This window comes from Nelusetta ayraudi, unplaced genomic scaffold, assembly GCF_046127955.1.
Source record: "Nelusetta ayraudi isolate G7.1 ecotype Tasmania unplaced genomic scaffold, CSIRO-AGI_Nayr_v1 ptg000084l, whole genome shotgun sequence".
Classification (NCBI taxonomy): domain Eukaryota; kingdom Metazoa; phylum Chordata; class Actinopteri; order Tetraodontiformes; family Monacanthidae; genus Nelusetta; species Nelusetta ayraudi.
This window is the reverse complement of record NW_027466134.1, coordinates 7,389,292-7,409,764: the sequence shown is the minus strand read 5'-3', so window position 1 is coordinate 7,409,764 and position 20,473 is coordinate 7,389,292. Positions and strand designations below refer to the sequence as shown.

Below are 20,473 nucleotides of genomic sequence, written 5' to 3'. Positions count from 1 at the left end.
TTTACATTCCTGTCAATGTGACGGTGTTAGCCCGAGGCCAATTTTCAACCGCAGTCCTCTGGCCTGATGTTAAGAACCATAACATCAGGCCACATGGGTCATGTTATATAAAAATAGGGATACAGGAGACATTGAGATTCGTGAGCCGGTAAGGAGACCGATATGTTGTGACACGATCCGAGTCACCAAAAGTCTCCAAGAGCAGCAGAAAAGAGGGCTCTGAATACTCGCCATGATGCTAAGTTGGCATCACCGATTAGCAGCACCACCACCCTCTCTCCCTGCAAGCACTTGCAGAGAGATCTGAGAAAAAAAGGTGGAGCTTACCTGGGCAACAGTGCCGCCACAGGCGTGATGAGGACGAGCAGATAGAAGACGGGGTCCTGCAGGAGGCGCTGCATAGTCCAGTAGGGGTTGGAGGGGGAGTAGCAAGTGGGGCAGGAGGCGTTGTAGCACAGAGATACCGTGAAGAACAGGCTCACACTGAAGGCAATGCAGAGCCAGTTCATCCAGGTCTGCAGGCCAGGAGACACACAGGGGGTGATGCACGTTAGTCGCCAAGAATACACACACAAATGTATATGTACATTTTAAAACACTGCATGATAAACAAAGTTCTTATAACATGGCACAACAACACAGCAGTCTCCCAAATGCCGAATAATAGGAACAAAAACAATCCAACAGGAGCAGAAGATAACGACTGTGACTTATTCTAAGGTGCCAATGCTGCGATGAAATGTATAAAAATAAACCATCTTTTACTCCCATGAAAATGGACGACAACAAATCATCTAGAATGACGACAAAATACCGTTTAATCTTTAAAAAGCTTCAGAAAAAATACAGATGTATTTATTCTTCATTCAATATAACACTTCAGATAAAAAAAAACTAAACAAAAACAGTCCCTTAGCACAAGAATAAACCTCAAAGGAATAAAGTTAATAATAAAAAAAAAAAATTAATCCAATTTTCTCAATGAGACTGACACTGATCTCAAATGCATCATTAAACACCTCTGCTTATCAAAACCAGTCCAGCCACTTAACCTTCAACTGCAATGGCCTGGACGAGCGAGACCCTTCACAGACACACGTCAGATAATTAGCTTAGCTTAGCTTAGCTTAGTTTAGCTCAGCTCAGCTCAGCTCAGCACAGCACACTCAGCAGCTGTGCTGCTGTTCTGAGCTCTGCGATGATCTCAGGCCACTCTGATGAGCTGACGGGCTAATCGACGCCTGACAGCATCCCTGGAGCTGCGGCGCCGCAGAAGTGACCGCTGACATACAAGCCCTTAATTAATTGTTGCCTCGCAGCTGCCACAGAAAATGAGAAGCGCCTGCCGTCACCTCCAATACCCTTAAGTGACTCTCGCAGCTGTGGAGCGCTCGCACGTGAAGGACCATGATCGGGAGCAGCCTGACAATGACTCACCTGCCGGACGTTTCCGTTCAACAATTGACATATGTCCCTCTTGGAACATTCACCACATCACACTTTATTCGGCAAACTTGTTCAGTTAAACTACTATGTACGTTAAAGAAAAACTACCTCAGGTCAGCGAGGTTTTTTTTCACGTTACGGTTTCAACAAGTTTTCAAACGTGAATGTGTGTTTAAAAGCTACATGGGAACTCAGTCGGCCTGTGCTTTGCATAAATTTGAAGAGAATTAAAACCTAAACCTCGATTAGGTCACCTGCTGTCTGAGTGCAACTCCATCGCAAAAAAAAACTCTCACATCCCTCACATTTAATTCAAAAACCTTCTCATGAGCTGGAGGGCGACGCCTTGAAAATCTTCAAACCTGCACTTTCACGCAGACAAATGAGTTTTTAACGTCCACTTCCTTTCTTACCCAGGTTTTGGTTTCAATGCCCAGGTGCACCAATATGGTGAACAAGGCAATGGTGGTGATGGGAGTCCCCCATGTAAACAGATCCACGTCAGAGTCAGCATAGGCCTGAGAGAAGAGCAGGAGACGGGTTGGAAAAAAAAAAAAAAAAAATCGGTGGAAGTGAACAATATGGGGATGAGCAGGAAACAAACACGACCAAAACTGTACTCACAAAGTAAGGAATGAAGAAGCAGACCAGACTTTGGTAAAAGGCATCGATCATGTTCATCCAGAACATGTATGGCTTGTATTCCTGCGAGAAAACAACAAACACAAAATGGTGAATTAAATTTCAGAAAGATGGGACTTTCATTTTTTTTTTTTGCGTGTTTCCGCATCTGATGCTTCTTCCTCAAATTCGCCAGATGCTCCATGTTACAAGATGCCTGCCAAAAAGTGATTTGAACTTTCCGCAAAGTCAGCAAATATTCAAAGAGTCACCGAGCCCAGGCTGTAATTTAGCGGCTGACATGCAGGAATCTGACCCAGGAGATCAGGACGTTGGTCGTATTTGGCTGGCCGATGCAATTTATGATATTAGAAGAACTCTAAAGGTCCCAAATCATAGAAAAAATTGCTTCTGTGCTGATGTTTTAGAACAATAATGTATGTCTCGAGCCGGCGAATAAACTCCCCAAAGATGAGAAAAGTCTGTGCACTGCTGCGTTATCTTGTGTGTCCCACAAATTCAGCAGAAAGCTAGCAGCTGGCAGGAGGCTGCAAACAGAGGGTTAAATGGGCCGTTTTCTGCAGAATTGACTGACAATTAGCAGTGTGAAGCTGCTCCACTGAAGGTCTGAGTCAAAAATACAGATGTGAAAAAGGCCGACCTCCGAGTTCTGGCCGTTCACGTAGAGCTGAGGTAGTTGCTGGAGAGTCTCTGCCGACACGTCCTTGTCCAGTGTGCCAGTGATAAGTTGTGGGAAGGCAGAGAACATCAGGTTGAAGAAGATGAGATACCACTGGTCGATCATGGCCGAGCCCGAGAAGCCGCAGTAGAACTGATACCAGAAGATGAGCGCCACGAACATCTGAGGGACAGCAAGAGACAGAGAGCAGTTCAACAACATGGAGAGGGTAGGAGTGGGGGAGGGGGCTTGATGCCCTGGCAGGGATCACATGACTGCGTGCAGCAGTCTGTCACTCACGGCGTTCTTGTAGAAGAAGTAGAGGATCATGTTGGCCAGCCGGGAGTAGCACCAGTGTCCGTGGACCAGCAGGAGCTTCTGGAGGTACCGGAAACGAGGCAGAGCAAAGTCGCTCGCCATCACCGCCTGGCAGAAAACCACACACACACGCGCATAGACAGACACAGACACAGACACACTCCTTGTGAGTTCAAGTTTATCGCGCGAGGACGGCAAGTTCCAATTCAAGGTTTAAAATTTTGGATGAAAATGTGGCATCAACGTCAAGGTTTTGATACATTTTGTTCTGTTCTTCTCATTAATGGTCGAGTTCAAGGCTCCCACAGACTGCTGTTTTATTGCTATCTGGTGGATTTTATTTCACTGAACAGTGCCAGTTTCGCAGAATCTGCATCAATATAGCTGTGAGTAGAAGTTAAAAAAAATAATTAAAAAATTTGAGGTCAACTACCCCTTTAACTTGGACGACGGGAGACACCCCCCTCCCCCGCCTCCTATTTCTGGCGACCTGTCGGAGGCCATCATCCTTCCGAGAGCAATAAAACCCTGAGCGGGGCATCGGCCTTCCGGGATTCATCAGCAGGAAGTCGCCTGTCTCAAACGCCAAACGCCTCCCTTCTTCTCTCAGACCGGGGAGGAGGATGACCTTCGACGCCGCCGCCTCAGACACCTTCTGGTGCAGCGGTTCACTTTCTGCTGCGCTCCAATAACTTAGAGCGGCTAACGACGGTGCAGGGCTCATCGGAATGCCGCATGCGATTTATATAGAGGGCCCCAAGAGGGGAGGGGCGGTAGAGAGGTGTGTGTGTGCGCGCGTGTGTGGCTGTCTCATTAAGGGCAGCTTTGATTAACGATGATTAATCTGGCCGCCCTGCTAAACGTGGGACACCGGAGCTTTTAGCAGATGTGCTGCGCAGCGGCGGCTCTCCCAGGAGTTAATTGGGAAGTTCTGCACACCGGCAGGCGGGACAAACCTCCCGGTGAGGAGAGGAGTGGGGGGGGGGGGCGTTCAAGATCCAGGGAGTCGGGCAAGTTTCACCGCATTAAAAAATAGTGCTGATTTAATATTATTTGCAGGTGAAAAAGCGCAGCAGGGCAGCATCGTTTAATTTTCTACTTTCTTATTCTAGTTTTTTTCGTCAGCCCAAATACACAAAAGGCCAGCACCGCTATCCCCTATCTTTCATACCACGTGATTTCTCCTCACCTGCATGCCCTCCTGTCCGGAGATGCCCACGCCCACGTCAGCCACCTGGATCATGCTGACGTCATTGGCTCCATCACCTGAGGAACAACAGAGTCGCGGAGACAAAAGACAAAGAAAACGTGATAAAAATTAAACGTCTGCAAAATGAGTCATTGCAGATCGTCTCCATTTTGCGCCTCGCTTTGTCACCTCCAGATTTTTGCAAGAAGAAGACACAGCTACAAAATCTTTTTTTTCTCTTTGTATCACAGAAAGGCGATGAAGTGGGGAGGCTAAGTGGCAGCAAGGTGGTGACATTTTTTCATTTTTCACCCCGACGGCAAACATGAGCGAAGTGGCGAAGAGCAACACTCCTCTGTATTTAAACATAATTGGCACAGCAGGCCGAGGCGCCGCTCCCGTTAGTCGCAAACAGCCGACGAGGGGCCGAGCCGCTCGCGAGGAGCTAATAACTGTCAGTGCTTCTCATCTCATCATCATCGTCATCGTCCGCTCTTCCCCGCCCCGCAGAGAAATAAGAGAACCGCCATGGTGTTTTTGTTTTTTTTCCCTCTGCGCTACTGCTAACATGGCAAGTAGCGGGCGGGTGGAGGGGGGTAAAAAAGCGCTGGGCTAAGCTAAAACGGGAGCCTCCAGAGAGCGGCGGGGAACAAACAAATGCTAAACAAGGAGAAGACAGTCGTAAATCACGTCGGTATCCTCACGTCACCTCCACTTTCATTAAAGAAAAAAAAAAAAAGCCTGGATGCGCAATCACTGAAGCGCCTTAAAATAACATTATTTGGCTCGCCGGAACCAGCAGGGGTGTGTGTGTGTGTGTGTGTGTGTGTGTGGAGGGGGGGGTCGAGTGTGTGACGGACGAGCTCTGCTTTGGGAGAAAAAAAAAAAGTTCAAAGTCGTCTCGCTTTGACATCAAATGTAGAAGGACGTCCAGGAGTTTCACAGCAACCCGAGTCCTATTTATAACCAGCAGCACCAGGACGAAGGACGTGACGTGAAAAAGACAGATATGGCTAAATACTGTAGGGATGACAAAAATTGAATAATCAAGGGTCGTATTCCACAGACGGGTCTGGAAAATTTAGAATAACAGCAGAATCTCTCCGACCGTCAGATACACGAAGCACAGGAGGGTTTTTCTTCGGGAAGATCGGGGCCAGGTTTTTGGGAAAGGTCAAGGCCCAAGTGTTTTTCAGTTCGACCACTAAACATGATAAAATGTGGTTCCCACTATGTCTCACTGATGAGCTGTCTGTTGACAGCAGCCTCTTTATTTGGTTAACAGCAAATACTTTGCCAAAATTCCAGTCATTGAGATTTTCCTCTGAGTCTGGACTCACGCTCCGCTCTGCTCTCGCTGAGCCAGGTGAACTGAGACTCAAGGTCCAGCTAAATTCATTTACTGCAGGAATGTGTTAGCGTTTAGCTCCCACAGCTCTTATCCAAACATTTTTTCTTCTTCTTCAGGAGGTGGGTGGAGGTCAGTTTAGGATTTTTCAGCTATTTGTTCGTAAGCCTTCTCTGGATCGTGGATCAATTAGATTCCAAATCTTAATCATCACACCATCTGTCCATCTGTCCAAAAAAAATCTCATTGGATCCCAGAGCTAACTGGGTTTTTGTACCTGACATTAAAAGCCAGCCAGCTAGCCACCTTCAAACACCACAGAGGAAGATGAGGAGGGGAAACAGGAAGTGTGTTTTGGCCTTGCTAATGCTAAAGAAAGCTTATGCTGCTTTGTTTCCCTTTTATTTAATCCCTGTCCTGTCAAACAGTGAGTTTTGGGTCTGGATGCTTTTATATTGAAAGCAAGATGTATTCCACAATAGCCGATTATACCAGAATAAGCATTAAAAATAAGCATAAAAAACCCAAACTAGTTCTCCAGAGTTGGGCCACTAACTAATGGAAGATTCATGAGACTTTGGGGGTTAGGAGAGCAGCAGCCTACCTATGGCCAGGGTCATGACCTTCAGCTTGTTGCGCACCAGCTTGACCACCATGCTCTTCTGCAGCGGCGTGGAGCGGCAGCACAGCACCGAGCGGCAGCTCCGGGCCACAGCCAGGAACTTGTCCTCCAGGCTCTTGTCCAGGGCGTAGGCCAGCGTGCGGCCGTCGATTACCAGGCCAAGCCGGTGCACGCCGAAGGAGGCGGCGGCGGCCGTGGAGGTGGGGCCGAAGGTGGAGGAGGGCGAGGACGAGGAGGGGTAGAAGTCGAAGGGCAGCAGGTTGCCGTGGTAGGCCCTGGCGGCCTGGTCGGCGCCGCCGCCGCCGCACAAGAATTTGGCCTGGAGGTAGTGCAAACTCTCCTCCAGCAGCAGGGCGCATGCCTCCTGGGTCGAGGGAAAAAAAAGAGAGAAAGAATATGACTAAGAGAGAGGAAGAGAGAGTGAGCGGGAGAGAGAGTGAGAGGGAGTAAAAGAGCAGGTTGGGAAATTGAGGAACGGCCCTGCGAAAGATGCTTTGCGGCGTTGCATCTGGAGAGCAGATGCTGCGGCAGAGCGGAGGTAAACACGGCCGCGTCCTCACATGACCTCACCGCCTACCTCCATTTTGTGAGGCGTAGTGTTGAGATAAAAAGGCAACAACAAATAATCATCAGCTGGGAGAAGTTTGAGCTTAAACGTGAGTGTCTTTGTGGAAAACAGACAGGGAGACTCAGCACTGAGTTACGGTGAGCTCAGGGTTCAACACACAGAGCGGTGAGAGAACAGCACTTCTTCTGTGTGCATTTTGTGTGCGGTCGCAATTAAAAATATGTATGTAAAAAAAAAAATTTTTTTAAATGAAAGGGAGTGAACTGATTCGACACCTGGGAGTCGGCGTTCAGCGTAATGATCTCCTCCTCGGGGTCGAGCAGCTTGCAGGCGTACGCGATGTTGACGGCCGTCTCCTGCTTGTCACCCGTCAGCACCCAGATCTGCAGGCCGGCATTCCGCAGGGCCGCGATGGTTTCGGGAACGCCGTCCTGCAGACGGTCCTCGATGCCCGTCGCCCCTGCGGGTCAAAATAAACACGTCAGCTGCGCTGCTTTTTTTTTTTTTTCCTGTGTGGCAACGCAAGAGAGATGCTGCAAATCTGTACATCGATATCTATTTTCTATTTCTATTTTCTTGCAGAAAACTGCCGGAACAGTCACCCAAGAGATGGAGGTTCGTCTCCAGCCGCAGGGCCGATTCGAACAGCAGCTCCTCTCGTCCCTGGATGGCCGTCTCTGCTTCCAGGTGGTGCTGAAGCCAGCAGGCGTACTGCTCCTTGCTTAAAACCTGGTACAAATAAAACACTGCAACATCAATTTCCCCATAATTTGCAAAAGAAAAATTACCTTTCACCCACGCTGATCAACAGCAACAGAGATATAAACTCTGGAGAAACGAGAAAATCTCATCTCACTGTGTGAGTGGAGAGTGGGACCCGAAAAACACGAAATTTCATAGTAAATCCTTCCTTTGTGATGTCACAAAGGGAAGCAACATCTCTCCCCACCTTCCCCCCGAGAGACCACTTTCTTCTGAATGACTCCTTCAAAGACGCGAAAGGTTTGACAGCACCTCAGTTTTAGCAGGAAACTGCAAACAGAGGGCTAAATACGTGTTCAGAAGATCCAGAGAGGGTTTTGTTTTGAGAATTGCTTGCAAGGTGGTGCCCCCTGGAGTCTGGGAGGATAACAGTAGTAAGTGGGCATAATGAGGAACATTTACATGGTTCTCGATCTTAGTGTGAATTTGAGAAGCCAAACAAAACGTTCAAACGTGGCCTTTATCTCGGTGAAGCCCCACGGTGACCCTGAAGCGCGAGGAGGAAACAGTCTATTACGGGATCTTTCGTAAGGGACTGTCGGCGTGGCGCCGACAGGAAGGCGTTTTCGCGCGAGGAGGCGTCAGGATTCGCAGGGTTACTGCGAGAACGCGGATTAACAGGCTGTCTGGGCCGGCACAGATTGCCGATGAGTCACAGGGAATGTCAGCGGAGGAGCGCCGCCGTCATGTGATCATCTGTGGCGGGCTACAAATAGGCTGCTGTACAGAGAAAAAAACGACAAAGAAAACAAACAAAAAACAAACAAAAAAACACCCCAGAGTCCGACCCGTGAAGCAGATTAGTGTTTGTGTGTGTGTGTGTGTGTGTGTTTGTGTGTGTGTACCTTTTTGGCGATGCACAGCGTGCGGAGGCCGTCTGCAGCGTACAGGTTCAGGTAGTTCTGAGTCCGGCTGATAATCTTCTTCTGCCGTTTTCCTTTGGAGTGACCTAAAAAAAAAAAAAAGAGAAAATAATACAAGACACACATGAAAATGTAGCCGCCAATCTTTTTGTATTGGGAGGGGGTGGGGGTTGATAATTTGCAGAAGTGCTTCAGCATTTGGTCTCCAGATTGCTGAAAGCTCCTTCCAAGAGACTGATGGCAGCCATCTGTCCCTCACACCTAAATTAACCGTCTCTCCCCCGTCGAGCTGCACAGAGACTGAAAAACTGGAGGGAAGCGCAGAGTTTTACAGAACAACAACATTGATGTCAACTCTTTTGTTGTTGTTGTTGTTGTTGTTGTTGATTTAAGCAGTCTCACCGACGACGCGACAGCTCGGCAGAGCGTCACAATATCTCACTCTGAGGCGTTTGAGCGCAGAGGCAGCGGCTGATGGCGATCATTTGGTTCGTCTGATGCGGGAAGATCACAGCAGTTTGATCTCATTTGAGGCAGAAAATCTCTTTTTATCTTTTTGGCAGTGAGGGAGAGATTAAAAAAAGAAGAAAAAGAGCCAAGGACAGTCAGTCTCTCTCCCTCTCTCAAAAAGATAAACGCCAGTTTAGAGTATAATTATCTTTGATTGATTTCACTTTTTTGTTTTTTTGTGTGTTTGTCATCTTTCACCACATACTGACATGAACATCACGTTCAAGGCCATTTTAATTTCTTTCTTTTTGGTTACCTGATGATCCTGGCAAGGAAGACTGACTGTCGTTAGCATTCAAGAGGTACTGTTGCTCTTTATGACATCACAAAAAGATTTAAAAATGTATATACACTTTAGGACAAACATTCTGAAACTCTGAGAAGTTGGACTTTTCTGACTTCAGAGGGGTTCAAAGAGAGACCGATTTTTGCACAATGTTTGATCTTGAAAACCAAGAAAACCTCTGCAGCAGGACAATAATAAACAAGAGAGCGAAGAGAAAGTCCACCTTCTAACTCCAGACACTCTGCAGCCTTATTACACGTTTCCTGGGATGACAGCGAACCACACACAGCCTGAATGGAGCCATTATGAAGTCATGAGGAGGCCCTGGTCACACTGCCATCCCATTGGCTCGCTGCGCCCAATGGTGAAGCAAAGCAGTGAGCTGTCCTGCGTGTGGGACACACCCTGAACTGGGACACATGCTGCAGGAAGGGTGTGTGCTCATGTGACTGTGTGTGTGTGTGTGTGACGACTGGATGGAGCTCTCCAGTCAAGCTAAGAAAATGACCAATGTTTTAAAAGGTGCATTGTGCCAGCTCAGCTAATGGCCTGTGGATGGGGGGCATTAAACCAGATGAACAATCAGCCGTGACCATGAACGCTCGAATAACACACAATGCGGTGGTGGTGGTGGTGGGGAGGACACACAATCAAGTGTAATAAGGTGAACCGTGAGAAGTTCACAGTTGGATAAAATGCTAAATAAAATAAAAAAACAGGAAGGGGGTGCTTTCCTCCAGGACGTTGACATCTCTACTGTGGGAGGATCATCTAGTGGAGAACTTCCTCTGAGGAGCAGAAGAAGACGCACCCACCACCATCACATGACAGGACAACGTGCTTTACACCCAGGAAGTCTGAACACTGGTCTAAATGAGGGGAACAAAACTAACTGAAGAAGCATCCGACCCAGCTGTGAACCCACTGCAACTGTACCTTTGATTAACAGTCAGGACGGTTCATCAAGGGGCAGGAGGCAAATGAAGGAAACTTGTTTGGACAGTCCGACGTTTAGGGTCAAAAAACGATCCAGTGAGGGAATGTAATAAAAAGCCGGACAACTTGGGAGGGACCGAGGGCAAAGATAAACGCAGCGGACTGATGCTGGTTAGAGACGTTGAGTCCACAGCATGCCGCGGACCGTGAAAACAGGGAGAAGCGGAAGAGAGGAGGAGAGGCGTTTGTCTCCCAAGATTTCTTTCCGGAAAAATCTGCAGAGTCCGGCGCTCTTTAAAAACCTTGCAACTGTTCACACTGAGACATTAACAGAGCCTTGTAAATCACATATTAAAATACTGTGTGTGCGTGTGTAAACATGTTGCCTTAGGACTCAATATTGGTCACTTGGTTTCTTGGTAGAAAGCCGCAGAATTCCGCATTAGAAACACTTCATCTTATGCCAAAAAGTTTCAACGAAGTCTATTAAAAATACTCATTTTTCTAGTGCGGCATGGTTAAAAACAGAGATAATGAATGTAAAAGATCTATTAGTTATATATGTATAAAAAAAAAAATCATCACTGGACAGTTTAAATCAACCGAGATGGTTGATGGTGCGAAGCCGCCGACCGCTCTGTGTTTTGTCAGCGCTGAGTTTTAAGCAGGGAGTAAAGCAGCAGCTATCTGCGGCGCTGTGAGCGGCGTGCTCAGTCAAGCCTTGAGTCGACGGTGCAGAAAGGCGCCCCTGGACAGATGTCTGGCGACTGTGTACAGAGCATTAGTGAAAAGTGCCTGTGTGGCTCTTTGTGTGCCCAGAATACTAACGAAGCTCGTACACCTCGGCCATTAGGACACTACAGAGGCGGAGGAGAGTGGAACAAGATTTTAAGATCGCGGGGGCACACACACACACACACACACACACACACACACACACACACACACACACACACACACACACACACACACACACACACACACACACACACACACACACACACACGTTGCTTTTTTTTTTTTTTTAAAGGCACCAATTTCATGAGTTTTGCAGAGGCGACGTGCTCTAAAAATACCTCTTATGTAACACGTTACCTTATAGGTTTACATCAGTGGAAAGTGTGAAGGTCTGCAGAGACAAAAACACGCTCCTCCCTTTGCAGGTCTGTTAGCGCAGAGTTTCCCCTCAGAGCCTCGGAGTCGCTGAACACTCCCAAAGTTTCTGACCACTGAAGCTGTTTTGACACTGACGGGATCACAGTCGCACACGTCGCTGCCTGACTGACACCCAGTCCAACACAATCACTTCCCCTTTCCATAATCCTGGAATCTTAAATCCCACATTTTTCTTGTCCCCCCCCCCCCCAGTTTCTCGCTTGCAACTTCTGAGCAAACTGTCACCGCTTCTCTTCCACAGATAACGTGGCAGTATTCCAGTCACAGACCATCAGATCTTGTCGGAAAAGCCGCAGGGAATCAATGGCGTCATCAACCTCACGCAGCTGAAACGTTCAAGTTTTCCACTCGCTGCACTTAAACGCTGCACGTCGCGTGACCAAACCTGGAGCGTCGCAAAGGGGAACGGCGTTTTCATCTCCTCGCAGGGTTTGAGTGAAATTCAGGCCTGACGCAGAGACTAAAAATTGACAACAGCTGTTTAAAAAAAAAGGCCACAGAGAGAGACAGGTGGAGGGAAGTGGGAACCACAGTGGTGCCGCCTGATACAGATCTAGAAGTTGTGAGGAATTGGTTGAGGGCAGAACCAGGCAGAAAGCATGCAGCGCAGCAAGTTTTACATTGGATGTGTGAAAGTATTTTGCAGTTGAGAAACAATGTTTCTCAACTGTGTGAAGCCCTTCGTCATCATCATCATCATCATCTGTCAACTCTATTTAAGGTCCAGCGTGCAATATTTGCCTCGATTTATGGTTTTTATATTGGTCCTGATATACTGACCATAAATACATTAATAAAAATGTATTATCGCAGTACGGAGTGAAAATTACCACAATCTAAAATGTAACCACTTGATGTCACTGTTTCTTCCTCTAAATCTCCAAATATTACACGCTTAACCTTTAAACTGGGGTGAAGTGAGCACCAGTCCAAAAACATGCATGAGGTGAATTGGAAGCTCTAAATTGTCGGTAGGTGTGTATGTGAGTGTGAATGGTTGTTTGTCTCTATGTGGCCCTGCAATGAACTGGAAACTTGTCCAGGGTGTCACCCTGCCTTCGCCCTATGACCAGGACAGACTCCAGCAGACCCCGGTGACCCTGAGCTCGTGAAGAAGCGGGTATCGAAAATGGATGCATGGATGAAGTGAGCGCCCCCTACCTGTGTCGGGCGGTTTGATGAGGTCCATGATGACCGAGTCGGCTCCCTTGGTGTACACGGTGATCTGGTCGGTCAGGGGGTGGCGCACCACCACCGACATGCGCTTGCGGGTGGAGTCGAAGCCCAGCGTGTGCAGCAGCTCGAAGCTCAGCTTGCCCAGGTGGGGCAGCTCCACGGTCACCTGGTCGGGCAGGCGGCCCACCAGCGAGCACTTGTAGGCCCTGGCGGCGTAGACCAGCGCCGCCTCGTCTGGCGACTCAGCCTCATAGCGCAGCTCGCCCTCCTCCTGGTTCCAGGCCCTGCCGTCGTAGCAGGGCGGCACGGGGCTGAAGGCGTGCTGCAGGCCCGCGGGGGGCCGCTCCTCGTCCAGCTTGGTCAGCGTGCTCTCGGCCGACGGCGACGACAGCAGGCTGGAGCAGCCGCGGTTGGACGAGCGGTTGGTGACCAGGCTGGAGGAGCTGCTGCTGTTGGAGCCCGAGGTCAGCCGGCTGGGGGTGAAGCGCTTGATGAAGTCCTCGATGGTCTTGACGGGGGACTTGAGCTCGAATCTCACGCGGACCTGTGGGGGGGGGGGGGGGAGAAGGAGGGGGTCAAGAACCGCAGAGCCAGTCACAGCTGTCTCAGCAGCTTAACACTCATCTCATTAGCTGCGTTTCCAAGACAGTTTTTCGCAAAATAAAAGCGATATTTCTAAAATTTCGACAAAGTGCAATTGTGATTTGCAGGTGTTTCCATTGAATATTGTGATTTTACGAGAACTACACATAAGCCGTAATACTCGTAAGATCTCGTCCCGCGAGACCCCATTTTGAGGAGGATGGAGGTACAAAACATTGCGCGATAAATCTGCATTTCGATGCTCCGTCCAAACGTAACGCGCCATTTTCACTTCAAGTGAACCGGTCACGTGAGCCCGTACGTCACGTCCGGTGATGTGTAAATGTGAAAAAAGTGTTTCCATGACACTTTTGCGATATACCTCCATATCAATACGTCTGAAAAACCACCTCATGAGAGCGTAAAAACCTTTTAGCGATATTTAGAGGTTTTTCAAAATGTTGTTTCCATTACGAGTTTTGTATTGCGATATTTAGGTTTTGCTCAGTTGTAGGGGTAATGGAAACGCAGCTTCTGACACCAGTGACAACCTGCAAGAAATATGTTCTTTACCCCAAAGAAACAATCTACAGCGTACATTTGGGGATTCATGAAGCAAAAACAAAAATGCACACACACACACACACCAAAAGTCCTAAACACAAAGACTTGCATCAAGCGGTCACATGCACAGATATGAATCATTTTGTTGCAGGAACGGTCACAAGGGCATCAAAATAAGGACGTAAGCAACTTTTACTGGCTGAGAGGGCAGACAAAACAGAAATACTGAGCATTAATAAAAGGGGGGGAAAGGAAGATAGCGTCTCCTCTGAGATTTACATTTTCCTCTGTCCTATCAGATAACCTCCAAATAAAACGGAGTGGAGAAGGAGTGGAGCGCATGAATATTTCATCACTTTGCGAATCCCAAACAGCTGGCAGGGCGGCGAATCAGTGGCCAGGACAGGATATCAGCCCTTTGAGCAGGACGACCACACCCCGCAGCTCACATAAAATAAAAAAAAACCCAAACACAAAAAAATGCAAAACAAAACACGGATATACAACTGAGAGCACATCAAAGACATAAATCAGTAAAGGCAACGTGCGGGAGGAGGCGTTTGGTGCTTTCAGTTGCACACAGCGCAACACAAAATGAATTCATGCTTCCTGAAAAGATGGAAATGCCTTCGGCTTTGTTAACAATAAGAGAGAAAGAGGGAGAGAAAAAAGAACCCAAACACGCAGCAGCGGGGAGGAGGAAGGATATTTTTTGTTCTGCTTGTTTTGTATTTTTATACACTCGGAGCAACAGTCTAGCGGCCAATGGCGTCACCCGAGGTGACCCGCGGCCAGGGCGTAAGAGTTGACGCTACCTTCTGCCTGGGCTGGTTGGGGGACGACACCACCACCGTGTTGCAGATGGTGAGAGCGATGAAGAAGTCCATGATGTCGGCCAGGTCGGAGGGCAGCTGGGACACGGGCTGGTTGTGGAAACGCATGAAGTCCATCTGACTGCTGCCGTCGTTGACTTTGTCCAGGAGCTGTGGGTCGGGGGTGATGTCCTTCTCCTGCAGAACAGAGAAGAGAAGGAATTAAAGGCTTGTGTGTATTATGCAGGGGGGGAGGAAGAGAAATGTGAATGTGAGGTTTGAGGTTGAATGGGTTTGAAAACTGAAATCAGCCAATATTTGCTTGAAAGTGAAAGGCCCCAGGTGTCCAAATCGTGGAGATCTTCAAAATAGAAAAATTGACCCGCACTTGGAGAATTCGAAAACACAAATGGATTGATTTCACAATCCCAACACCAGTAGCGTTTGTTTAACCCTAGTGGCAGTTTTAAGGAAGCGCTCTTTGTTCTGATGTCTACACTGCACAGAAGCCCCCCCATCTTTCTTTGCCCCCCTTTTTTCCTCTTTCTTCTTTCTCTCTCATTTTATATGTTAATGGGGAAAAAATGGAAAAGGGCAACATCTCAGAGTTTCCTGTCAAATTGACCACTGCATTTGCCTTTTTTTCCCAAATAAAACGGCAAAAAAACAAAAAAAACAAAGTGAAAAGGCCCCTTCATGGAATTTTCACAGTGGATCTCCAGGACGGGGTGGAGGCGTCAGAACAAGGCCTGGTCGCAGGAACACAGCGGTCCGGACCTTCTTTTTTTTTTGTGCACAGAAGGCCAAACACGCTGCCTTTTGTTGGACGGGAGGCTCTTTCTTTTGGATAAATAATTGCATAACAACTCTCTACTGGAGTCCAGGATGGAAAAACAAAACATGAAAAATGTCTTGCGAGCGAGCAATGTGAACCGACCATGGGGCTGCTGAAGGCCGTGTGCTTGGACAGGATGCTGGCCCTCTTGGCCTCCGCCCTGCTGCCTGTCCTGCGGTGGGACTTGGTGCTCTGGGAGCGCAGCACCACCCGGGCGCTCTGGTGGCTGGTGACGCTGTCCCGCCGGGGCAGGGTGCCGCCGTGAGAGGTGCACTCCTCCTCCTCCGAGTCCATCTCCTGGTACATGGCCAGTCTTCTTGCTGCGATGCAAAAAAAAAAAAGGAGTCAGTTTAAAATGTGTCCTTGTGTGAGGATACGCAAAGGCTGCGTTCAGACTGCAGGCGAATCTGATTCAAATCAGATTCTGTCTCAAATCTGATTTTGAGGGCTGACTGTCCACACTGTTTTTAGCAAGTGTCCAAGTAGGATCTGGCTCTCTGACTGGGACACATTATTGACCAATGTGTAGGTTAGCGTGTAGTGTGTGACGTCATATCATTGCGACAGCGGCACTTGTTGCGCTACATTCCCTGGAGCTTGGCTTGAATGGAGCTACAGGATCTCCCCACACACTGATGAGCCAAAGAGTTTCTTCCTCTGTCCAGGGACTGCTGTTTTCTACTGCTTCTGTCTGCTCCCTTATGTTACCGCTCTGCACCCGGAATGGCGCCCTCTGGTCTGGCGCATTGGGTCTTGTGTGGCGTGAGAGTGACGTCACGGACAGTCAAAGCCCTTCGTTGTGTTTGGAGCTGTTCAGACTGTGACTCATCTGTCCAAATGCCATTAGAAACAACCTCCCGAAGGTGGTTTCAATCCGTTTTGCAAAAATCAGATTTCATGTGATTTATGACTGTTCAGACCACAAAAGAGCCATCCGGTTTCAATCTGGATGGGCTGAAAATCGGATTTTGGCTGGCAGTCTGAACGTGGCTAATGAGCCCTCTCGCCGCGCGGACTTACCGTTGGCGTCGTGCGAGTACTCCACCCCGGCCACGGTGCAGCGGCGGAACACCATCTTGTTCTCGGTCAGCGTGCCCGTCTTGTCGGAGAAGATGTACTGCATCTGGCCGAGGTCCTCTGTGATGTTGAGAGCCCGGCACTGCAGGTGGGTGTCCGTCTCCTCGTCATACAACTCCATATCCTGGTGGATGAAGTACACCTGGCAGATCTTCACAATCTCGATCGACACAAACAGGGAGATGGGGATCAACACCTGGAGGAGGAGGACGGGAGAGAAAAGATTGTTAGCGTTCAGCAGCTTTTTAAAGATTCACTCCACCACTCTTTATAGATAGATAGATAGGCGTATTATTTAACAGACTCAAGGTCCAGATCAAAAGATTACAAAGCAGACACACAGACAAACAAGCAACCAAAGCAAAAAATAAAATAAAATAACAAAAAAATCACAAAAAAAGATGGTGGACTGTAGACAAAGAAGTACAAAGGTCAATAGAAACACCAGATATTTAGTTAGTTTTGAATGTAAAACATGTTAACAACAATAACAACAGGAGGACAACGCTGTTAAAGCTCCCACTATGTGTTTTGACAGTGCAGTGTTGTGCGTTTGTAGCCACTACAACTTCCCCAGAGACTTTTCCCCCTTTTGCATGTCTGCTCTTTGGGAAAAAAAAAAAAAAACGAAAAAAAAAAAACCACACAGTTCTGGAAACTGGCACTTTGTGATGTCACAAGGGGAACTGACAGCTCTCCCAGATTGGTGCAGCACCCTCATCGCCCCTCTGTCTTTGTCCCACTCCAAAACACAAGGAAGGTTCAAGAAAGCATCAGCTTTAGCAGGAAGCTTAACACCCGGTGTTTTAGCAACTGGCTGCATACATCGGGCTAAAGTTGTAAGAATTAATCATTAATGGGGTGAGGCTGATCCACTGGAGCTCAGGATGGGAAAAGAATAAGATAATACAGTAGATGATGAAAAAATGACCTGAAATAGGAACACAAGTGAGTGTGTGAGTGAGGCAAGTGAGTGAAATGACTGTTACAGCAAAAGCTGGTGTAATAGTAAAATAATAGATAAACATTGTAACTGAACAAGTGGGTTCATATATCAAGATAGGGAAAAAAAAAGAGAAAGAGAACTTTTGTTTGTTTGTTTTTCCAGCGGCTAAAATTGTCTTGAAATAATTTAAGATGCGTCACACTGCGTGGCCCAGAGGCTTTCGATTGTTCAAAGTTGAGCAATTTCCCCGCAACATTTCAGGAAAAAATCGGAGCGCGGCTCAGAAAAATGAGTCACAGCCGTTTTGTGAGCATGACCCTTCCTGTGTTTCTTTGCAATGTGCATCGAGCAAAGTCGGTGGCGGTGGCAGCTCGGGCCTCAGACGGCCGACTGGAGCGCCTGTCTGACATGGGACACGGTGACACGGTGACACGATCGCTGTCATGCAAACATGAAAGCTAAACAAGGAGAGAAAAAAAAAACCCTGACCAATGGATGTGTCGGGCCGCATATTGACCCCCCTGTTCTCAGAATCAGTTTGCAGCACAGTGGAAACACTTTCCCACTGCTGCTGCTGCTTTAATGTGGAGATAAAAATGCAGAGGTCACACACACACACACACACACACACACACACACACACACACACACACACACACACACACACACACACACACACACACACACACACACACACACACACACACAGGGCAGTGTTTTGATTTACCGCAGCGCGATAAAACATTTCAAACTGGGCAGAAGCTACTCGGCTGCTGCTTCCGCCGCTATCGCCCAGAGTCGCTCCTCCGTTCCGTACCTGAAAGACGATGATCATGGTGAGGAAGAGATAAATGGCCGACATGATGGGCGATAAGTCCGTCCCCTCCCGGCTGAGCACGTCAAACACGGGCCTTTGGACGCCGTACTGGAACATCCACAGGCCGTGACCTGCAAGCAGGAGAAAACGGCCGTTAAAACACAAGTCAGTGACTAGAGGAGGTTTTCTGACCAGCAATATAAAATATGTATATATATGTTTACGCACCGACGGCTGCAAACAGGCACATGACCAGCAGGATGACGACGCACCAGAAGACGTCTACATTCATCTGTCTCTCCAGTTTGCTGCGCTTGTAACGCGGGCCGTTGTTGTTGAGCATGGCTTTGGTTTCGTGCCCTGCAGGAACATGACACATGTTCAGGACATTTCAGAGATCCATCAAACAACATTTTTTGTTTGTGTTTTTCTTTCTTCTTCTTCTTCTTCTACTTCTTTTTAAAGGGCTTCACCTGCATAAATGACGATCCCGACAGCCTCCTCCGTGTTGCGGACGGTGCAGCCTCGCAGCAGCAGGTTGTCTTTGTAAAGTGCATCTTTTTTACCGCTGCGATGAATTCTGCAAAACAAAAGGGGATTCCATCAGCGGTCGTCCAAATCACGGCTTTACACTAGAAAAGAAGGAAGAGAAGGAAAAAAAGGACTACGCAGAAGAGTCCAACAACAGCAGCAGATTTTTTCTGCCGACTCCTCCAGCTCAGCGCCTCCGAACGATCGATCATTACGGTCTGGTCTCTGTCTCGGTCTTCCCCCCGGCCAGGATTCCTGATCTCAGCACAAATCCCCTCTGATATACAGGCACCGACAACCTTCCAGCTCTGCCGGTAAACTCCTGCACGCACCCAGTCGATCAGGAAACATGGCGCTTCATCTCACGCAGATTTAAAGCTTCTTCCACTCTGGAGTCTGGAGGGTCAGAGTTGTAAATACCAAGAAGAAGAGAGGGAACCCTGCTTCCAAAGCTGCTGCACGTCTCTTTCTCTGCGTGGTAGCCAGTGACACGGAGGAAAGAACTTTTTTTTTTTAAATGCGCAAAGTGGAGCAAACCACTACAATTTCTTTTAAAAACAGGAATTTTGACGCCTAAACATCTCCGCTAGTGCCTCTCTTAAAACAACCACAACAACAACAACAACAAACCAACTAACAAAACCAGTCGAGTGTCACCGCATTTCCCCACCAGTGCCGTTCATCCTTCGGCCTCTGACAGCAGGAGAACTGACCCGTGTCAGACGCTATAAATTAATACATGCAGTGAACACACACGGCCCGTCCCCGTTGCTCCCACAGCTCTCGCTCGTCGACCCTCAGAGTGCACCCGAACCAGCCCCCACCCGACCTGATTAGACTCACCACCGTTGGGCCGTAACTCAATAAAAGCTGCTGCCTCGCCGTAGCCTGGCAACCCAACACCCGCAGCATCTGCTCTCCTTCATAGCGAAGAATAAATGTCATAATCATGCTGCTGTGATTCGGGGGCCTCGGCTGCTTGGCTGTCACACACACACACCTAGACACACACACACACAAGGTTACACAACAGCGAGCAAACATCCCGGCGAGACTGGGGACAGGGGAGCATCATGGGACGGCGCTGGTGCCGGTGAATCCGTGGAATGTGGTCATGTGATTCGTCAGCGTGACCGACGGGGAAACGATGCGACTTGGTCGGAAACTCGGCCGCTTTTTTGGGGGGTAGAAACCATTTCAAGCACTTCTTTCAAACACTGGGAAGATGTGGTGATACTGAAGAAAACTACTTCAACACTAAAGTTTGGCAAACAAGGTTCTCTAGCAGCGCCAGACAGTTCCATCCAATTTGAGTTTTAAGAGTCTGTAAAAATGTTTGTTGTCTCTTTCAAACAAACAGACAAACAAACACACGCCATGACTAAGTAGCTTTGACTGTTGCAGGGATGTTACCATAAAACAACAACCTTGTCTTCCCAGGCCTTTCCCCTTCTTGACACAGGGACCAAAAGGCAATGGGAGTTCTCTAAACTTTCATTTCTGCTGTTTCTTCGAGACGCGAGCGTTGCTCTCTCCTTCCTTTAAGGTTTCCGCTACGCTGCCAGGAACACGTGAGCACAAGAGTTCTGAAAGGGAAACTCCGGCGAGCGGCCGCCATCTTTTCCGCAGTCACAAAAAAAAAAAAAAACATGCGCGAGACAATAGAGTGAGAGCAAAAGCTTTGCGGCGGTTCGCGGGGTTCAAGTGCAACGACGTGGCAGGTTGAAGTGCCGCACGCGGACAAACAGACGCCGTCTGGACGCTGATAAACACACAACAGCAAAGCGCGCGCCGCTTGGCTTCGGTGTG

The 20,473-nt window shown here is 48.3% G+C and overlaps 1 protein-coding gene across 2 annotated transcripts in view; it reads right to left on the bottom strand.

The window, feature by feature from the left end:
* The window catches only part of atp10a (ATPase phospholipid transporting 10A), a 29,573-nt gene that overhangs the window by 3,173 nt on the left and 5,927 nt on the right, over positions 1–20,473 (bottom strand). Inside the window, exons 1-18 of one of the 2 annotated variants that reach the window (XM_076045605.1) lie at positions 18,880–19,140; positions 18,607–18,713; positions 18,362–18,493; positions 18,134–18,264; positions 16,314–16,566; positions 15,396–15,613; positions 14,462–14,656; positions 12,486–13,044; positions 8,399–8,502; positions 7,394–7,520; positions 7,067–7,251; positions 6,206–6,587; positions 4,254–4,330; positions 3,047–3,172; positions 2,729–2,929; positions 2,071–2,151; positions 1,860–1,964; positions 328–515 (exon numbers count right to left, since the gene is read on the bottom strand). In XM_076045605.1, the coding sequence (XP_075901720.1) occupies positions 328–515; positions 1,860–1,964; positions 2,071–2,151; positions 2,729–2,929; positions 3,047–3,172; positions 4,254–4,330; positions 6,206–6,587; positions 7,067–7,251; positions 7,394–7,520; positions 8,399–8,502; positions 12,486–13,044; positions 14,462–14,656; positions 15,396–15,613; positions 16,314–16,566; positions 18,134–18,264; positions 18,362–18,476 (3,047 nt within the window). In that variant the 5' untranslated portion in view covers positions 18,477–18,493; positions 18,607–18,713; positions 18,880–19,140. Of the gene's footprint in view, positions 1–327; positions 516–1,859; positions 1,965–2,070; positions 2,152–2,728; positions 2,930–3,046; positions 3,173–4,253; positions 4,331–6,205; positions 6,588–7,066; positions 7,252–7,393; positions 7,521–8,398; positions 8,503–12,485; positions 13,045–14,461; positions 14,657–15,395; positions 15,614–16,313; positions 16,567–18,133; positions 18,265–18,361; positions 18,494–18,606; positions 18,714–18,879; positions 19,141–20,473 lie in introns of those variants that run through there. The other variant, XM_076045603.1, reaches the window with a different exon arrangement.